This window comes from Somniosus microcephalus, chromosome 30, assembly GCF_052327205.1.
Source record: "Somniosus microcephalus isolate GS21.2 chromosome 30, FLI_Smic_1.0, whole genome shotgun sequence".
In the NCBI taxonomy this organism is placed as follows: Eukaryota; Metazoa; Chordata; class Chondrichthyes; order Squaliformes; family Somniosidae; genus Somniosus; species Somniosus microcephalus.
The window spans coordinates 31,308,599-31,327,987 of record NC_141016.1 but is presented as its reverse complement, the minus strand read 5'-3'; the positions used below and the strand labels follow the sequence as shown (position 1 = coordinate 31,327,987).

Sequence of the window (19,389 nt, the reverse complement as noted above, 5' to 3'; positions counted from 1 at the left end):
TGTCGATTGGGTCATATTCGCTGGAGTTTAGAAGAATGAGAGGGGATCTAATTGAAACTTATAAAATTCAAACAGGACTAGACAGACTAGATGCAGGAAGGATGTTCCCGATGGCAGGGGAGTCCAGAACCAGGGGTCACAGTCTAAAGATAAGGGGTAAGCCATTTAGGACAGAGATGAGGAGGAATTTCTTCACCCAGAGAGTGGTGAACCTGTGGAATTCTCTACCACAGAAGGCAGTTGAGGCCAATTCATTAAATATATTCAAGTAGAAGTAAGATATATTTCTTAAGCCTAAAGGTATCAAGGGATATGGAGAGAAAGCAGGGCCAGTGTGCTGAATTTGGATGATCAGCCATGATCTCATTTATTGGCGGAGCAGGCTCGAGGGGCCGAATGGCCTACTCCTGCTCCTATCTTCTATGTTTCTATGTTTCTCACTGAATAAACTAAAATACTCAGACAGCAAATCCCGCGGAGATTTAGGGTCTTTCAATTGCATAATTTTTGATGAGTGTACTTGATAAGAGCTCCATAAATAATGATTACTAATTGAAGCAATATTGCTTTCACCTGTAGTTAATATTTAACTTCACAATATTTATAGTCCTTGTCCAACACTCCAAAGCGGAACAAATTATTTTAAAAAATTAGGTCAATTCTCTGTACAACATGGGGTCAGACAGCTCTTCTACTGAGAAATATCTAGGACCGAAAACTCTATGTGGGTTCAGTCGGCAGTAGGTGCAGCTTTGACTGGTGTTCTACACTCAGTGATTTCACTTACACCCCAGACTCTGACACATTCTATTCTAACAGTGAATGTGCTCTACTTCCAGCAGACTCAGTTTGAAACCCCGACTGGAATATCAACTCCAGTCTGCTCTGTCTGTACGGGAGCCGCAGGGAACAACATACAACAAACTGACGCGGAATTTCTGTTCGATTTCGATTTTAAATCTAAATTTGACACAATGATCCTCTGAAAATCAGATGCAATATATAATAGACATGTTTACAGTCACCGACAGAATTGAACAATTGTTCCCTACTTGAAGTTGAAGGAACGTTTAAAATCAAACAAACAGCCCAAAATATGTAGTAAATGAAAATTCTACAAATTAATAAACCATTTCAATATTCAATTCATATGATCCCAATGAATGACAAATTTGAATCAAAATGTCCATTATCTGTAAATTGATTTTCAGCAACTTGCAATTTGTGAAAAAGATTCAGGGAGTGATGTACATTTCATGTTTTTCTCCGTTCTATGATTTGCAGAACATATTCTTTAAATTAGCTACAAAAACAGGATTTTATTATCCAGTCAGTTTTATAACATCAAATAAAATGAATCACGGTAACATATTGGCCCAGAAATTAGGTTCGGGGGCTTGCCACGTGTGCAAGCCCCCGATGTGCACTTACCCGGCGCGCTGACATTTCAATCCTGGCCCGCATTGCATTTCCTCTCACTGGCCCGCTTCAGGTCCTGCCGCGCTGTGCGTGCTATGACCCAGCGGCGTACTTAGTGCGATGAGCCAGCTGGGATCACGTGAGCACTGGGCAACAAATCGGAGGTTGCAAAAGTTCATTCATGAGTTTGACAGAAAGAACTGTCAAACTCATGAAGCTCGGGCGCCCAAAACAATACTTACACTTGAAATAAAATTTTAATAAAATCAGACTAGTTAAATGAACTATAAATAACTTTAAAAAACTATTTTAAACAATAATTTACATTTTTGAAAAAAAAATTTAAAAATTAAATCGGGGCTAAAAATACACTTACCTTACTGTAAATTCTTTAAAAATAATAAACGTGTGGAAAAAAAATTCTAACTTTAATTATTAGACCACTTACCTTTTAAAACTAAGTACTTACGTCTGCTTTTTTCCTCCGGAAAGAGTGGAGGCCTTCACGCACGGACAAACCTGGAAGAAAACCCGAAATTCAATGGGTTCGCGCTGCCTTCAACGTCGGACGCGAACCGCCTCTTAACCCCTTGGTTTTCTGGAGAGGAAATGCCGGTTTTCTGCGCATGCGCTGTGCATGCAGAAAACCGACAATTCCATCGGTCCCAAGCGTGAGTACACGGTGCTTAGTCTCGCGTTGGAACACTAATTTCTGGGCCATTACGTTAAACGTACAATGTTTCTGATAAAAAATGCTAGAAGGTTTCCCTGTAAGTAAACCAGACTTTGTTAATGATCAAGATTAATAACTATAACAAATACACACTGGAAACAGAAAAAAATGAATTAAGTCATTGACCGACAAACTCAGCAAAGGTTATCGAGCAGTTGGAAGGAGATTGAGAAACCAGTCCGGATATTTCATTAAACAATACATGAAATTGTTTAAAAGCATGGGGCATGTGGAAGGAGACTGAGAAACGTTAATTATTACGCGATACTGTTAATACAAATGTATGAAATAGAATGATTAATTTCAGATAAAATGTTCATAATTTTGAAGATCATCACTGACTAAACAACAATACGTACAATCCCAGAGTGTGTAGATATTTTCAGTAACATTTTTTGGAGAGCGAATTTAACAAAGATTATACTGATAATTAATACAAGTTGAAAAAATATTGGTTCCACGTCTAGTTAGTATTTAACTTAATATTAAAATTCATTCTCCAACGCTCTAATAGTGAATAAACTATTTAAAATAGTTCAGTTCACTTTACCACACGTGGTCAGACTGAGAAATAACTTTAACAGAAATGTGTGTGTGGATTCAGTCGGCAGTAGGTGCAGCTTTGACAGGTGTTCTACACTCAGTGAATTCAGTTACACCCCAGAATCCGATACAATCTATTCTAACAGTGAATGCGCTCTACTTCAATCAGGCTCGGTGTAAATAATCCGATTAGAATTTCAACTCCAGTCTGCTCTGTTTGTACAGGAGCCGCAGGGGACAGTATAAAACAAAACTGCTGCGGTAGTGTCTTAGCTTTCGTTTTTAAAACTAAGTTTCACTCAAGGCTCACCTGGGAATTTAAAATAAGTGCTATTCAGATGTAAATTATTCTTACATCTGAATAGAACGAAATCGACAGAAATGGGTAAGGTTTCCCTATTTGAAGTTGATGGAGTTTAAAATGAAACAGCCAACGCAAGATATGTTTCAAAAGGGAAATTTTCAAATTTATAAAGCATTTCAATATTCACTTCATGCGATTCCAATGAATGACACATTTGAATAAAATATGCCCGTTTTCTTTAGATTGAATTTGATCAGCAGGCGATTTGTGAAAATGATTCAGGGAGTGATATTCATTTCATGCATTTTTCTCCGTTCAATGATTTGCAGAAAATATTCTTTAAATTATTTACAAAACAGGATTTTAGTATCCAATCAGTTTTATAAAACAAAATAAGTTAACCACAGTAATATATTTCGTTAAACTCGCAAAGTATCTGATAGCAGTGTGATAATGTTTCCCTGTCAGAAAACCAACGTTTGTTATTGATGGAGATTAATAAATCTCCATCAATAACAAACAAACACACACTGGAAACAGAGAAAAACAGAACGGAGTCACTGACCAAGATCCTCAGCAAAAATATCGAGCTTGTGAAAGGAGATTGAGAAACAAGTCCCGTAACCTGATTAAACCCGACATGACACTGTATAAAAAGTATGGAGCAGGTGGAGGGAGATTGAGAAACAAGTTCCAATATCTCATTATTTTTAACTGAAACTGTATGAAAAGTATGGGGCATGTGGACGGAGACTGAGAAAGCTTCATTACTGCATCAGTCTGTACATATAAATGTTTAAATAGAAAAAATAGTTTAATATTAAAAGTTCATAACTTTGAAGATAATCACTAACTGAGCAACAACACTCACACAGCAAATTCTCCAAAGATGTGTGGGTTAGGTTGATTGGCTATGATAAATTGACCCTTAGTGTTAGGGGGATTAAATAAGTGGGGTTACGCGGATAGGGTGGGATATGTGTTGGTGTAGGGGTTACGGGGATCGGGTGGGATATGTGTCGGTGCAGGCTCGATGGGCCGAAATGGCCTCTATCTGCACTGTGGGGTTTCTGTGATTCTGTGATGTTACTAAGTTAAATTATTGGAGAGTGTATTTAATTATAATTGTACTAATATGCAATGCTAATTATTGCAATATTGTTTCCACCATTAGTTAATATTATATTAGCCAATACTTATAAACATCTTCCAACATTCTAATGCTGAATAAAGCTTTTAAATATTTCAGTTCACTTGATCACACCGGGTCAGACAGCACTTCTAGTGAGAAATATCTGTGACAGAAATGTGTGTGTGGTTTCAGTCGGCAGTAGGTGCAGCTTTGACTGGTGTTCTACACTCAGAGAGTTCACTTACACCCCAGACTCCGATACATTCTGTTCTAACAGTGAACGTGCTCTACTTCTAATAGGCTCAGTTTACATAATCCAATTAGACTTTCAACTCCAGTCTGCTCTGTCTGTACAAGAGCCGCAGGGGACAAAATAAATCAAAACTGTCGCGGTATTTGTGACCGATTTCGGATTTAAATCTAAATTTGATACAAATCTTGCCAGGGAATTTTTAAAAATGTTAATCAGATGAACAATATTCTGAACGAAATAACAACGGAAAACGCTGGAAAAACTCAGCCGGCCAGGCAGCATCCGTGGAGAGAGAAATGGCATTAACCTTATTCTAAACCAGCTGACTCTCACCGAAATGGAGCATTGATTTCTATTTCAAGTTGATGGATCTTAAATTCAAACAAACTGCTGAAATTATGTATTAAATGAAACTTCTACAAATTAAATAACAATTTGAATATTCACTTCATATGAGCCCAATAAATGACAAATTTGAATAAAATGTACCCGTTTACTTCAAAATAAATTTGATCAGCCCGCAATTCGGGAAAATGATTCCGTTCTATGATTTGCAGAAAATGTTATTTAAATTATCTGCAAAACAGGATTTTACTATCCAATCAGTTTTATAAAATAAAATAAATTGAATCACAAACATTTTTCGTTAAACTCACAAAGTATCTGATAAAAGTTAGTCTTTCCCTGTCAGTATGCCAGCATTTGTTATTGATGGAGATTAATAAATATAACCAAACACACACTGGACACAGAGAGAAACTGAACGGAGTCACCGACCAACAACCTCAGCAAAAATATATATCGAGCATGTGGAAGGAGATTGAGAAACAAGTCCCGGAATCTCATTAAACCCTACATGGCTCTGTATGAAAAGTGTGGGGGATGTGGACGGAGACTGAGAAAGCTTCATTATTACATCAGTCTGGACATATAAATGTATTAAATAGAAAAGATAGTTTAATATTAAAAGTTCATAACTTGGAAGATAATCACTAAACAACAACATTCACACAGAAAATTCTCCAAAGATTTAGATAATTTTATTACTATCAATATTTGGAGAGTGTCTTTACTTGTAATTGTACGAATGGTAATTGCTAATTGATGCAATATTGGTTCCACCAATAGTTAATTTTTTATTATACAATATGGAAAAAACCCATCCAACGTTCTAATGCTCAATGTAGTTTTTTAGATTGTTCTGTTCACTCTACCACATGGGGGTCAGACAGCACTTCTACTGAGAAATATCTGGGACCGAAATCTCTATGTGGGTTCAGTCGGCAGTAGGTGCGGATTTGACTGGTGTTCTACACTTAGTGAGTTCACTTACACCCCAGACTCCAATACATTCTATTCTAACAGTGAATGCGCTCTACTTCTAACAGGCTCAGTTTAAATAATCCAATTAGACTTTCAACTCCAGTCTGCTCCATCTGTACAGGAGCCGCAGGTGAAAAGCGATGGAGAAACCATTCCCGATATCTCATCAAACTCTACATGACATGATTAAAGTTCAAGAAAACAACATTTACTTTCCACATCATCTCAATGTGTTCTGTAGTAAAGACCAATAAATATATTAATGAGGCACATATTATAATAATAATAATCAACGATGACTCACAGCTGAGAAGCTGCAGTAAAAAGAGGGTCAGGAAGGACCGCAGCATCGTCCCCAGAGCCGGTTACAGCGACGGGACCTGAACATTAACCGAAGGTTGTTCGCAGATACCAAGCGCGCCATCCAGCACCTTCCGACACACTGACTGAACTGGGACTTAATTCATTGATAACAGTTTGTACAGAAACCAATGTTTCTTTCAACATAACCAATAGATTTTGACAGGAGTTAACTGGAGGGGAAATTAACGTCCATTTACAAGACTCTATACGGGCATTTTCAGGGACATTGGCGTACAGCATGATCTCACAAACAGAAAATGGAGTAAATAGCTAATTAATCTATTTTGACCGTGACGGGGAGAGAACTATGGGCAAGGATTACAGGATAATTCTCCACTCTTTTTCCAGCAGTTCCAGGGGATGGTGTTTATTTATTAGAACAGTTTATTAATCTTGTCTAAGAATCTGTCCTTATTGCTGTTTCAATATCTATCTAAATATCAATGAATGGGAAATTCAGGCAGCTGTGGGATCTTACTGTGTAGCTCCTCCCGTGCTGTCCACTGTAACCGCGGGCCCATTGCCCAGGCTCCCCGAGGCTGAGAAACCTCCCTCACCAGTCTTAGATCCACAGTCTGTGGAAAATATCAGATCGCGCAACAAGCGATTAGCACAGGCACACAGCTGGGCTCACGGCGCATGCTCGGTAGCGGCTGTTGGGTTGAGAATGGTGAGTTGGATTGAGATTGTGAAATTTCCAGCGGATCAGCTCATTCACTGCGGCTTTGGGGAAAATCTCAATGGAAACTTGTTCTTTCTGCATTGTAAATGTACCGAGTGTCAGGTATTTACTGCTTCTGGTGGGGGTGTTTATTAAATATAATAACAGCAATGATATTATCACAAACAGTGATCCTAACATTAATAATATAACATTAATAATACCCGGAGAATACTGGAATTATAATCTCTCACTATCCGGGGATGGACACCCGCTGATTATTCCGGAAACAGTCAGATGAGGCGGGAGATCAGAGACAGAAGAAAGATTTTTACCTTCACAGATGACGCCGGCATCCCAGGAGTGTGGCCCGGAATAGTGACCCCATTGAACTGAATCGCACTCCCGCAGAGCGGCCTCGGTCCCGACGCACTGAACACCTGACGTCACAATGGGTCCGGACCCTCCCCCAAAGTGAGCCCCGCCCGGTGCTGACACCGCGCCCTCGCAGCCCAGCTCCCGGCACACAACAATGGCTTCCCGCAAGTCCCATAGATAATCAATCACAGTCCCCCACTGTCCCCTGTAGTGAATCTCCAGTCTCCCAGCGCACGGACCGCTCTGATTCACCAGTCTCAGCTTCACCGTCTCTGTAAAATATCAGAAATAGCATCAAGCGGTTAGAGTGTATTAAACCCACAGTCTCCCAGCGCATGGACCGCCCCCATTCACCAGGCAAGAGGGACCATGTTTGGAACATTTGGGAGCATCAGACCATGCCCAGACCCCGAATAAAACCCGGAATGAATATTTTACATGGCAAAAGGGAGAGCGAAATACTAATAAACTTTGTAAACGAGCAGGGAACCAGGAGTCAGCGGGAAGTTTCCAGCACCAGAGCATCAGACGGGATGGGCGATTGGCTCAGAATATATTCCAGGCTCCAGAGATCCGGAGATGGGTGTGGCTGCAACTGTCAGCTGCTCATTATGCTCAGTACCGATTAGCCGAACACAGTGAGGGCTCACACCCAGTCAGGATTGGAAGACTTTTTCCCAATCCCCGAGACAATAGAGGAAGAGGCAGGCTGTATGGTCATGTGATCCCATTGTCAGCACTGAATGGTGAGGTGGAAAATGAGAACTGCTGCGGGACCAACAGCCGTGTCAATGGAGCCGGTCCTTCACACTCTTCACTTCAAGGACACCGTTTATTGTCCCTCTGCACGAAGGCAGCAGCCGCCTCTCAGCTGGCATTAAAGATCTTTAGTAACAGTCCACGGAAACACTCGGTCGCGTGTTAATCGGTGATGAACAAGGCACTGAAATTGTCACCCACCCTTAGGGTTCAATGGTATGGATCCGAGCACAGAGATACCAGGTAACGTGAAAATAAAAGGCGATTACCTGACAGGTCAGCCTTATTGATCCCAGGTGTGCCTGAAATTAGATATTGAGAGTTAGAGTTCATTGGGGCAAGATATGCATCAATCTATCTGAAAGAAAAGCCACAAAAACTATGGGGTATGAATACACGTCACTTTGCGTAAGAAATGACACCGGGGTTTGCGATTTCATCAGTTCTTCAGTCCTTAGAAAAACGCAAATAAAATCTCAAAGGTAAACTAACATTTGTAAAGTGCCTACAATGTATCGAGAATTGTTTTCACATATACACACCAACAACAACTTATATTTATATAGCACCTTTCACGTAGTATAACGTCCCAAGGCGCTGCACAGGAGTATTATAAGGGAAACAAATTGACACCGAGCCACACAAGGATACATTAGGACAGCTGACCAAAAGCTTGGTCAAGGAGGTAGGTTTTAAGGAGCGTCTGAAAGTAGGAAATACAGGTAGCGAGGCGGAGAGGTTTAGGTAGGGAATTCCAGAGCTTAGGGCCCAGGCAACAGAAGGCACTTCCACCAAAGATTGAGCGAGCAAAATCAGGGATGCGCAAGAGGTCAGAATTAGAGGAGCGCAGATATCTCTGTTTGTTGTGAGGCTGAAGGAGATTACAAAGATAGGGAGGGACGAGGCCATGGAGGGATTTGAAAACTAGAATGATAATTTTGAAATCGAGGAGCTGCTTAACCGGGAGTCAATGTAGGTCAGCGAGCACAGGGGTGATGGGCGAACGGGACTTGGTGCGAGTTAGGACACGGACAGCCGAGTTTTGGATGACCTAAAGTTAACGTTGGGTGGAATGTGGGGGGTCAGCCAGTAGTGCGTTGGAATAGTCCGGTTCAGAGGTAACAACGGCATGGATGACGACTTCAACAGCGGATGTGCTGAGGCAAGGGCGGAGACGAGCGACGTTATGGAGGTGGAAATATGCAGTCTTTGTTATCCTGCAGATATGTGGTCAGAAGCTCATTTCAGGGTAAATATGACACCAAAGTTGCGAAAAGTGTGGTTCAGCCACAGACAGATGTTAAGGAGAGCGATGGATTCAGTGGCAAGGGAACTGAGTTTGTGGCGGGGACTGAAAACAATGGCTTTGGTCACCCCAACAGATAATTGGAGAACATTTCTGTCACCAGGATACAAACCCTCCTTGTGCTGACGGTGCTCTGACTATTTATTACCCATATGTAGGTGCCCTGAGCAGGCGGTGATGAAGGGCCTGCTCTTAGACCCGCAGCAGTAATAATGGTGAGGACGTACTCACAGTGATGTTAGTTAGCGAATTATAGGATTCTGATCTAAAGACCATGAAGGAACAGAAATATAATTTAAATTATACATGATCTTGCTGTGTAATGGATTTCGGTGCCTTTTGTTTTAATTCAACGTCTTCCACGTGGAAAATTCAAAATTTCCACAACGTTGTAATTGGAAGTTTCTGCTACTCATTTTATTTCTAAATCCTGAAACAAAACGAAATGAATCGTTTGTCAGGCGTGTTCACGGCTCGCACATCCGTGCTGCTTTTCCTCCTTAAGTTCCTGCTGAACGAATTCTCTTGTCCCATCATTTTACACATTAATGATGTTTGGTTAATGGTCCTTTCATTTACTGGTTAAGCTTTGCTGCTTTTAAAATAAAGCCAATATGTTCATTTCTACCAATACCCCTGGTGTTATTGTGTCCCACAGATTTCCTGGTTACGTTCTATTCTCTGGGTTGTATATTACAGGCAATAGGACATAGATTCCTGCCCTCGGCCATGCTTGCCCAGAAATCTTAAATGAAAATTATCGGCACAATCACTGGAAGTACAACGGAAGGCCATTCAACAGGAGGTATAATGAATGCCCAGTCAACAGCGGGTACAATGGAAACCCAGTCAACAGCGGGTACAATGGAAACCCAGTCAACAGGAGATTTACTGAGAGGCACTGAGACCGCTCAGCACAGGGTGCAGCGCCAGCCCAAACATTGACAGGTGCAGTGATAGACCGCTCAACACAAGGGGCAGCGCCAGCCCAAACATTAACAGGTGCAGTGAGACCGCTCAGCACAAGGTGCAGCGCCAGCCCAAACATTAACAGGAGCAGTGAGACCGCTCAGCACACGTGCAGCGCCAGCCCAAACATTAACAGGTGCAGTGATAAACCGCTCAGCACAAGGTGCAGCGCCAGCCCAAACATTAACAGGAGCAGTGAGACCGCTCAGCACAAGGTGCAGCGCCAGCCCAAACATTAACAGGTGCAGTGAGTCCGCTCAGCACAAGGTGCAGCGCCAGCCCAAACATTAACAGGTGCAGTGAGTCCGCTCAGCACAAGGTGCAGCGCCAGCCCAAACATTAACAGGAGCAGTGAGAGTCCGCTCAGCACAAGGTGCAGCGCCAGCCCAAACATTAACAGGAGCAGTGAGACCGCTCAGCACAAGGTGCAGCGCCAGCTCAAACATTAACAGGTGCACTGAGACCGCTCAGCACAAGGTGCAGCGCCAGCCCAAACATTGACAGGAGCAGTGAGAGTCCGCTCAGAACGAGGTGTAGCGCCAGCCCAAACATTAACAGGTGCAGTGAGACCGCTCTGCACAAGGTGCAGCGCCAGCCCAAACATTAACAGTAGCAGTGAGTCCGCTCAGCACAAGGTGCAGCGCCAGCCCAAACATTAACAGGAGCACTGAGTCCGCTCAGCACAAGGTGCAGCGCCAGCCCAAACATTGACAGGAGCAGTGAGAGTCCGCTCAGAACGAGGTGTAGCGCCAGCCCAAACATTAACAGGTGCAGTGAGACCGCGCTGCACAAGGTGCAGTCCCAGCCCAGATATTAACAGGTTCAGTGAGAGAACAGGTCTAATTACTGTGGGCAGGTTAGGCGTTTAACTTACTCACACAGACGGATCTTTCAGAGTGCTGAGTAGTGAGCGGACTTAAACTGAATCGAGAGATATGACGTAATCAGATTCGGCAAATTCAAGGATGACATGGATAAACACCTGAAGAAATTCGGAACGAGGGCTGTGAAATATCCAGGGGCAGCAGATGGTCCAGATATCCAGGAATTCCCGGTCCTGTACACCTCTGTGTACTTACTTGTGGGGAGAATTGTTCTAATATAGTCCGTCTGGGAAATTAACGTCCATTCACAAGATTCTATACGGGCATGTTTCAGGGACATCCATTCGCGCACAACATGACACCACGAGCAGCCCAAACAGGTAATACATTTGTTTCGATAGTGACCGGGAGCGAACATACGGGCCAGGATTCCAGGACAATTCTACGCTCTTTTCCCAGCAGTTCCATGGGGTGGTATATATTTATTAGAACTGTATACTGATCTTGTCTAATATTCTGTTCTTACTGCTGTTTTACCGTTTATTAAAAATCAAAAGAACGGGAAATTCAGGCAGCTGTGGGATCCTACTCAGTCGTTCCTCCCGTGCTGCCCACAGAAACTGCGGACCCATGGCCCAGACTCCCCGAGGCTGGGGAACCTCCCTCCCCAGTCTCAGATTCACAGTCTGTGGAAAATATCACATCACACAACAAGCGATTAGTGCAGGCACACAGCCGGGCTCATGGCGCATGCCTGGTAGCGGCTGTTGGGTTGAGGATGGAGAGTTGGATTGAGATTGTGACATTTTTAGCGGGTCAGCTCATTCACTGAGGCTTTGGGCAAGTCTCATTGGAAAATTGTTCTGTCTGCATTGTAAATGTATGGAGTTTCAGGTATTTACTGCTCCCGGTGCGGGTGTTTCATAGAATCATCGAAATTTTCAGAACAGAAGGAGGCCATTCGGCCCATCTTGTCCGTGCCGGCCAACAAAGATCTATCCAGCCTAATCCCATTTTCCAACACTTGGTCTGTAGCCGTGTAGGTTATGGCACTTCAAGTGCATATCCAAGTACGTTTTAAATGTGATCAAGGTTTCTGCCCCTACCAGACATTCAGGCATTGAGTTGCAGAAGCCCACCACCCTCTGGGTGAAAATAAATACTTTTCTCCTCAAATCCCCTCTAAACCTCCTACGAATTACATTTAATCTATGCCCCCTGGTTATCGGCCGCTCTATCGGAAGTATATCCTTCCCATCCACTCTATCTAGGCCCCTCATAATTATGTACACTTCAGTTAGGTGTCCCCCCAGCCTCCTCTGTTCCAAAGAAAGCAACCCCAGCCTATCCAATCGTTTCCCTTATTTAAAAAGCTCTAGCCCAGGCAATATCCTAGAAAATCTCCTCTGCACCCTCTCTCGTGCAATCACATCCTTCCTGTAATGTGGTGAACAGAACTGCATGCTGTATGCTAGCTGCGTCCTTAATAGTGTTTTATACAGTTCAAGCATAACCTCCCTGCTCTTATATTATATGCCTCGGCTAATAAAGGCAAACATCCCATATGCCTTCTGAACCTACCTACCTGTCCTGCTACATTCAGGGATCTGTGGACAGGCACCCCAATTTCCATCTGATCATCTGCACTTCTCAGTGTCCTACCATTTATTGTTTATTCCCTTGCCTTATTAGCCCTCCCCAAAAGCATTACCTCACACTTCTCCAGATTGAATTCCATTTGCCACTGTTCTGCCCACCTGCCCGGTCCATTGATATGCTCCTGCAGTCTACATCTGTCTTCTTCATTATCAACCACATAGCCAATGATTTTTTCACCTGCAAACGTCTTAATCATACTTCCTACATTGAAGGTCAAAACATTGATATATACCACTAAAACCAAAGGACCCAGTACTGAGCCCTGTGGAACCCCACTGGAAACAACTTTCCAATCACAAAAATTTACTGGAATTTTTTGGGCATGTAACTGGTAGAATAGATAAGGAAGAACCAGTGGATGTGTTGCATTTGGACTTTCAGAAGGCTTTTGATAAGGTCCCGCATATGAGATTAGCGTGTAAAGTTAAGGCACATGGGATTGGGGGCAAGGCACTGACTTTGATAAAGAACTGGTTGGCAGACAGGAAGCAAAGCGTTGGAATAAATGGCTGTTTTTCCGAGTGGCAGGCAGTGACTAGTGGTGTACTGCAGAGATCGGTCCTAGGACCCCAGCTACTCACAATATATATAAATGATCTAGACGAGGGAACTAGATGTAATATCTCCAAGTTTGCAGACGGCACAAAGCTGGGTGGGCGTGTGTGCTTTGAGGAAGATGCCGAGAAACTCCAGTATGATTTGGAGAGGTTGGGTGATTGTGCAGAAGCATGGCAGATGCAGTATAATGTGGATGAATGCGAGGTTATCCACTTTGGTGGCAAAAACAGGAAGGCAGATTATTATCTGAAAGGCAATAGATTGGGAGAAGGGGAAGTGCAACGAGAGCTGGGTGTCTTTGTGCACCAGTCGCTAAAGGTAAGCATGCAGATGCAGCAGGCGGTTAAGAAGGCAAACGGTATGTTGACTTTCATAGCGAGAGGGTTCGAGTACAAGAACAAGGATGTCTTGCTGCAGTTGTACCGGGCCTTGGTGAGACCACACCTTGAGTATTGTGTGCAGTTTTGGTCGCCTTATCTGAGGAAGGATGTTCTTGCCGTGGAGGGAGAGCAGTGAAGATTCACCAGACTGATACCTCGGATAGCAGGAATGACGTACGAGGAGAGATTGGGTCGGTTGGGCTTATACTCGCTGAAGTTTAGAAGAATGAGAGGGGATCTCATTGGAACTTATATAATTCTAACAGGACTGGACAGACTGGATGCAGGAAGGATGTTCCTGATGGCCGGGGAGTCCAGAACCAGGGGTCACAGTCTAAGGATAAGGGGTAAGCCATTTAGGACAGAGATGAGCAGGAATTTCTTTACCCAGAGAATGGTGAAACTGTGGAATTCTCTACCACAGAGGACAGTGGAGGCCAATTCAGTAAATATATTCAAGAAGGAGTTTGATATATTTCTTAAGGCTAAAGGGATCAAGGGATATGGGGAGAAGACAGGGACAGGGTACTGAATTTGGATGATCAGCCATGATCTCATTGAATGGCGGAGCAGCCTTGAGGGGCCGAATGCCTGCTCCTGCTCCTATCTTCTATATTTCTAGTTACCAAATCCAATCAAGTTAGTCAAGCATGACCTTCCCTTAACAAATCATGCTGACTGTCTCTGATTAATCCGTGCCTTTCTAAATTAAGATTTATCCTAACCCTCAGGAGATGCTCTGGCCTTTGATTACTCGGACTATCCCTTTCTCCCTTTTCAAACAATGGTTCCAGGTTAGCAATCCTCCAGTCTTGCGGCAACCCACCTTTAGAGAGAGAATTGGAAAATGATGATAAGAGTCTCTGCTAGTTCCTCTCTTGCTTATCTTAACAGCCTGGATACATTTCATCTAAGCCTGGGGATTTATCCACGATCAAAGAGGCAAACCCCTTAATACTTCCTCTGTCACTATGCTTATTTCATCTTATATTTCATACTCCTCCACCCTGATTGCAATTTATGATTTTTCCTTCTCTTTTGTGAAAACAGATGCAAAGTATTCATTAAGAGCCATACCCATGTCTTGCGGCTCCACACACAGTTTAACCTTATGAGTCCCTAATAGGCCGTACTCTTACTTTAGTTATCCTCTTCCTCTTAATATATTTATAAAACATCTTTGATTTAACCTTGATTATAATTGCCAATATTTTTTTCAGGCCCTCTCTTTGCTTTCCTAATTTCCTTTTTAATTTCACACCTACACTCTCTATGCTCCTCTGTGTTCTGCAGTATTGTGTCCTCGGTGTCTTTTATAAGCCTGCCTTTTTTCTTTATCCTTCCTTTTATGTCCCTTGCCATGCAGAGAGATCTAGTTTCGTGAGGCCCATCCATTTTCTTTAAGGGAACACTATTTGCTCTGAACCCGGACTAGCTCCTCCTTTAATGCTCCGCCACTGCTCTGACACTGATTTACCATCATGTATCTTTCTCCAGACAACTTTGGCAAAATCGTATCTCAGCTTAGTAAAATTAGCTTTTCCCCAATGAGAACTTTAATTCCTAGTCTATCCTTGGCCTTTTCCATAACTACACTAAACCAAACTGAATTATGATCACTACCACCAATATGCTCTCCCATTGATACCGTTTCCACTTGCACAGCTTCATTCCCTAAAACTACGTCCAGAACCACCCCCTCTCTTGTTGGGCTTGCTACATACTAGCCAACAAAAGTTCTCCTGAATGCATTTTAAGAATTCTTCTCCCTCTATACCTTTCACAGTATTATTTCCCCAGTTAATATTAGGGAAGTTAAAATCCCCTAACCCTCCTGCTCTATTTATGCACGTCTCATAAATTTGCCTACATATTGCTAATCTTTCTGCCTCTGACTTTTTGGAGTTCTATAGTGCAATTGCAGCAGTGTGATTGCCCTATTTTTTTTGTCAGATCAACCCATATGGCCTCCTTGGATGATATCTTTTTGAAATATCATTCTCCTCAGTGCTGTAATTGTTTCTTTAATCAATATTGCGACCCGCCCCTCCATTTGGGAAGGTTAAACTGCCATTAAGGCCCTTCTTTCAGCCATGTCTCAGTAATCGCTGCACTATCATACTCCCACGTGTGCCTCAGCAGATCTGCTTTATTCCCTGTTGTGTAGGTGTTTATTACATATACTGTTAATACTATGATAACACAAAGAGTGATCCAAATATTAATAACTAGCAGCGGGTGCCCGGCATTGCCAGGACAATTTTGGGCCACGCGGTCTCCCTGCCCCTGTCTGCCCGCTCTCTCTCTCCCTCCCTCTCCCCCTCTCCTCTCCTCTCCCTCTCTCCTGTCCATCCCCCACTCTCTGTCACTCCCTCCCCTCTCCCTGCCTAGCGCCTCAGGCCCGATGCCGTTGTGATACCGGCCGTGCGGGGCCTAGCGGTTGAGGGCCGGCTGGGATCTCGGGCCGAGATGGACCCGAGCTGAGCTCCCCAGGGGATCGCGTGGTTGACGGCCGGCAGCTGCCGCTGAGCTTCCCTGCAGGTGGCGCAGTTGATGGCGGCCGCTGCCGATGACCCGTCAGCAGTGTGAAATCTCACCTGCCACTCCTGGAGTCGCAATGTGGGGGTTTGTTTGGCTGGTGCTGTCCCTGTGGGGATGAAAAAAATGGCGGCGAAGTTTAGATAGACTGGAGGATTAGGTCCCGCCTGTGATGCACCGATTGGTCAACAGGATTGGTCAACCAGTAATGAGTGGATTTTTGAGGATTTTTGATTGTTTTTTGTATACTGTCCCAACAATTTTTGTGTGACCAAAAAATAAATAAACCTATGAGACTTTCCTAATGATAAGCTTTCTTTTGATATAACATATTTGTAGGTACGTTCTATAACGTTTGATTGTATAGCCAGACAGACAGACGGAAAGACAGAGGGAAAGAGAGACGGACCGTTTTATATATATGTATGTACTAGCTGGAGTGCCCGGGGGTGACGAGGCTTTTTTGAGGGCATGTTGTTGTTGGAAGAGAGAGAGAGAGCGACTGGGGGGAAGAGAGAGAGCGACTGGGGGGAAGAGAGAGAGCGACTGCGGGGAAGAGAGAGAGCGACTGGGGGAAGAGAGAGAGCGATTGGGGGGCAGAGAGAGAGTGACTGGAGGGAAGAGAGAGGGCAACTGGGGGGAAGAGAGAGAGCGACTGGAGGGAAGAGAGTGAGCGACGGGGGGAAGAGAGAGAGCGACTGGGGGAAAGAGAGAGAGCGACTGGGGGGAAGAGAGTGAGCGAGAGATGGGGGAGAGAGAGAGCGAGAGATGGGGGGAGAGAGAGGTAGAGAGACGGGGGAGAGAGAGAGCGAGAGATGGGGGGAAGAGAGAGGGCGACTGGGGGGAAGTGAGTGAGCGACTGGGGGGGAAGAGTGAGAGCAACTGGGGGGAAAAGAGAGAGCGACTGGGGGAAGAGAGAGAGAGCGACTGGGGGGAAGAGAGAGAATGACTGGGAGGGAGAGAGAGAGGGAGAGACGGGGGGGAGAGAGAGAGCGAGAGACGGGGAGAGAGGGAGAGAGAGAGATGGGGGGAAGAGAGAGAGCGACTGGGGGGAAGTGAGAGAGCGACTGGGGGGAAGAGAGAGAGCGACTGGGGGGAAGAGAGAGAGCGACTGGGGGGAAGAGAGAGAGCGACTGGGGGGAAGAGGGGAGGAAGGGGGAAAGGGGGAAGAAGGGGGGGAGGGGGGGAGGGAGGGGGGAGGAGGGGGGACGAAGGGGGGAGGGGGGAGGAAGGGAGGGCGAGTGGGGAAGGGAGGGGGAGGGGGAGGGGGAGTGAGGGGTAGAGGAGGGGGAGGGAGGGAGGGGGAGGGGAGTCAGGGAGGGGGGAGTGAGGGGGGCGGAGAGGGGGAGGGGGGGAGAGGGATGGGAGAGGGAGGGGAGAGGGAGGGGGAGGGGGGAGGGAGTGGGAGGGGGAAGGGTGGTGGGGGAGGGGAGGGTGGCGGGGGGCAGGGGTGGTGGTGGGGGGAGGGAGGGGGAGGGAGGGGTAGGGGAGGGGGGAGAGTGAGGTGGGGAGAGGGAGGCGGGAGGGAGGGGGGAGAGGGTGAGAGGCAGGGGGGGAGTGGGACGGGGAAGGAGGGGGGAGGGGGGAGGGGGAGGTGGTGAGGGGGTTAGAGGGGGGGAGGGGGAGGGGGAGCGGGGAGAGGGGGAGGGAGGGGGAGTGGGGAGCGAGGGAGAGGGGGAGAGGGATAGGGGGGAGAGGGAGAGAGAGGGGGAGGGGGGAGAGGGGGGAGGTGAGAGGGAGAGGGGGGAGGGGGAATGGGGAGGGGGAATGGGGAGAGAGGGGGAGGGGGAAGGGGGAGAGAGAGATGGGGGAGATGGTAGAGAGAGAGAGAGAGAGAAAGACGGCGAGTCCCCGAGACCCGCCCCCCCCCGAGCCACGCGCCCCCTCCCCGAGCCACGACCCCCCCCCCGAGGCTGGGCCTGAGGCAGCTGGAGACAGCCAATTGCGGCTGGTCTGGCCCGGTTGATGGGGTAACCCTCTGCCCTCCCGATCTCCGGGACCGGGCCTGGGCCTGAGCGGCTTGAGATGGCCGATAGCGGCTGGCCCAGCCCGGTTGCCGGGGAGACCCTCTCCGCTGCCCCCTCCCGCTACCCCCTCCCCCCTGCCGCTACACCCGCGCCCTCCCCCTCGAGCCCCGCCCCCCCACTACCCTGCTCACTTCCTTCTGCCCGCAATCTGTGGGCCTTGTGTGGAGGTGCGCGTGCGCCGTGCTGCGCGAGCGCGAGCTTGAATCAAGCGTGAGCTGCTTGTAGTGAGTGCAGCTGTGCGGCCGGCTGGTTTGGAATCGGGCCCAGCGGGACAGCCGGTGCGTAGCTTGGGCATGGCTGGGCAACAGAGGCCCAGGCTTCGAGGCCTGGAAAAACGGTGAAAGGTAAAAAAATTATAGAGGTTCGAGAAAAGATTTACAAATGAATTCACTTTTTTAAAAAACAATTTGTGTTGTCAAAGCAACTGTTTTTTTTGCTGGAAACGTAGATTTGAAAAGAAACACGGAGAAAGCGGGAAAATGAAATGAAGAGTTGGAATCAAGATGGCGGCCATTCACCTCATTTCAGAATGGTAAGGCCCGCCCACACACGAGGCGAACTCGCCCCCGCCACGCAGTGCTTGCTCGACCATTGGGTCGCTCGACCGTACGATTGGTCGACATTAATGTCACTCTATGCTAATGAGTGGATAATGAGAAAAATTTTGAATGCTTTTTGGATACCGCGGGTGCAATTTTTGTTTGGCCGAAACATAAATACGCTTATGACCGTTGTGGAATCGTAAGCTTTCTTTTGATGTAACGCACGTGTAGGTACCCTCTATAACCTGGGAGCGTATAGCCGGACAGACAGACAGACAGACGAAGGGCAGACAGAAGTACTGCTTTATATATATAGATAGATACTAGCTGGGGGTGCCCGGCGTTGCCAGGGCAATTTTGGGGCGTGCGGTCTCCCTGCCCCTGTCTTTCCCCCCTCTCTCTCCCTCTTCCTCTCTCCCTGTGCTGTCCTCTCCCTCCCTCCCCTCTCCCTCCCCCCCTCTCCCTGCCTAGCGCCTGAGGCCCGGTGCGGTTGTGATAGCTGCCGTGCGGGGCCTAGCGCTTGAGGAACGGCTGGGCTGTCAGGCCGAGACGGACCCGAGCTGAGCTCTCCCACGGATTGCGCGGCTGACGGCCGGCCGCTGCTGCTCCCCCGACCGCTGTGTGTGTCAGGCCGAGCGGTTACGAGGCACGGCCCGAGTGAGCCCAACTTACCTGCCGCTCCTGCGGGGTGGGATCAGGAGCCACAATGTGGGGGTTT

General features: G+C 46.2%; 1 protein-coding gene across 1 annotated transcript in view; it reads right to left on the bottom strand.

Annotated features, from left to right (window-relative positions):
* Positions 1–19,389, bottom strand: part of LOC147098095 (scavenger receptor cysteine-rich domain-containing protein DMBT1-like) — an 81,386-nt gene that overhangs the window by 44,816 nt on the left and 17,181 nt on the right. The window contains exons 3-4 of the mRNA XM_085970817.1: positions 8,138–8,170; positions 7,067–7,381 (exon numbers count right to left, since the gene is read on the bottom strand). Of these exons, the coding sequence (XP_085826943.1) occupies positions 7,067–7,381; positions 8,138–8,170 (348 nt within the window). The remainder of the gene's footprint in view (positions 1–7,066; positions 7,382–8,137; positions 8,171–19,389) is intronic.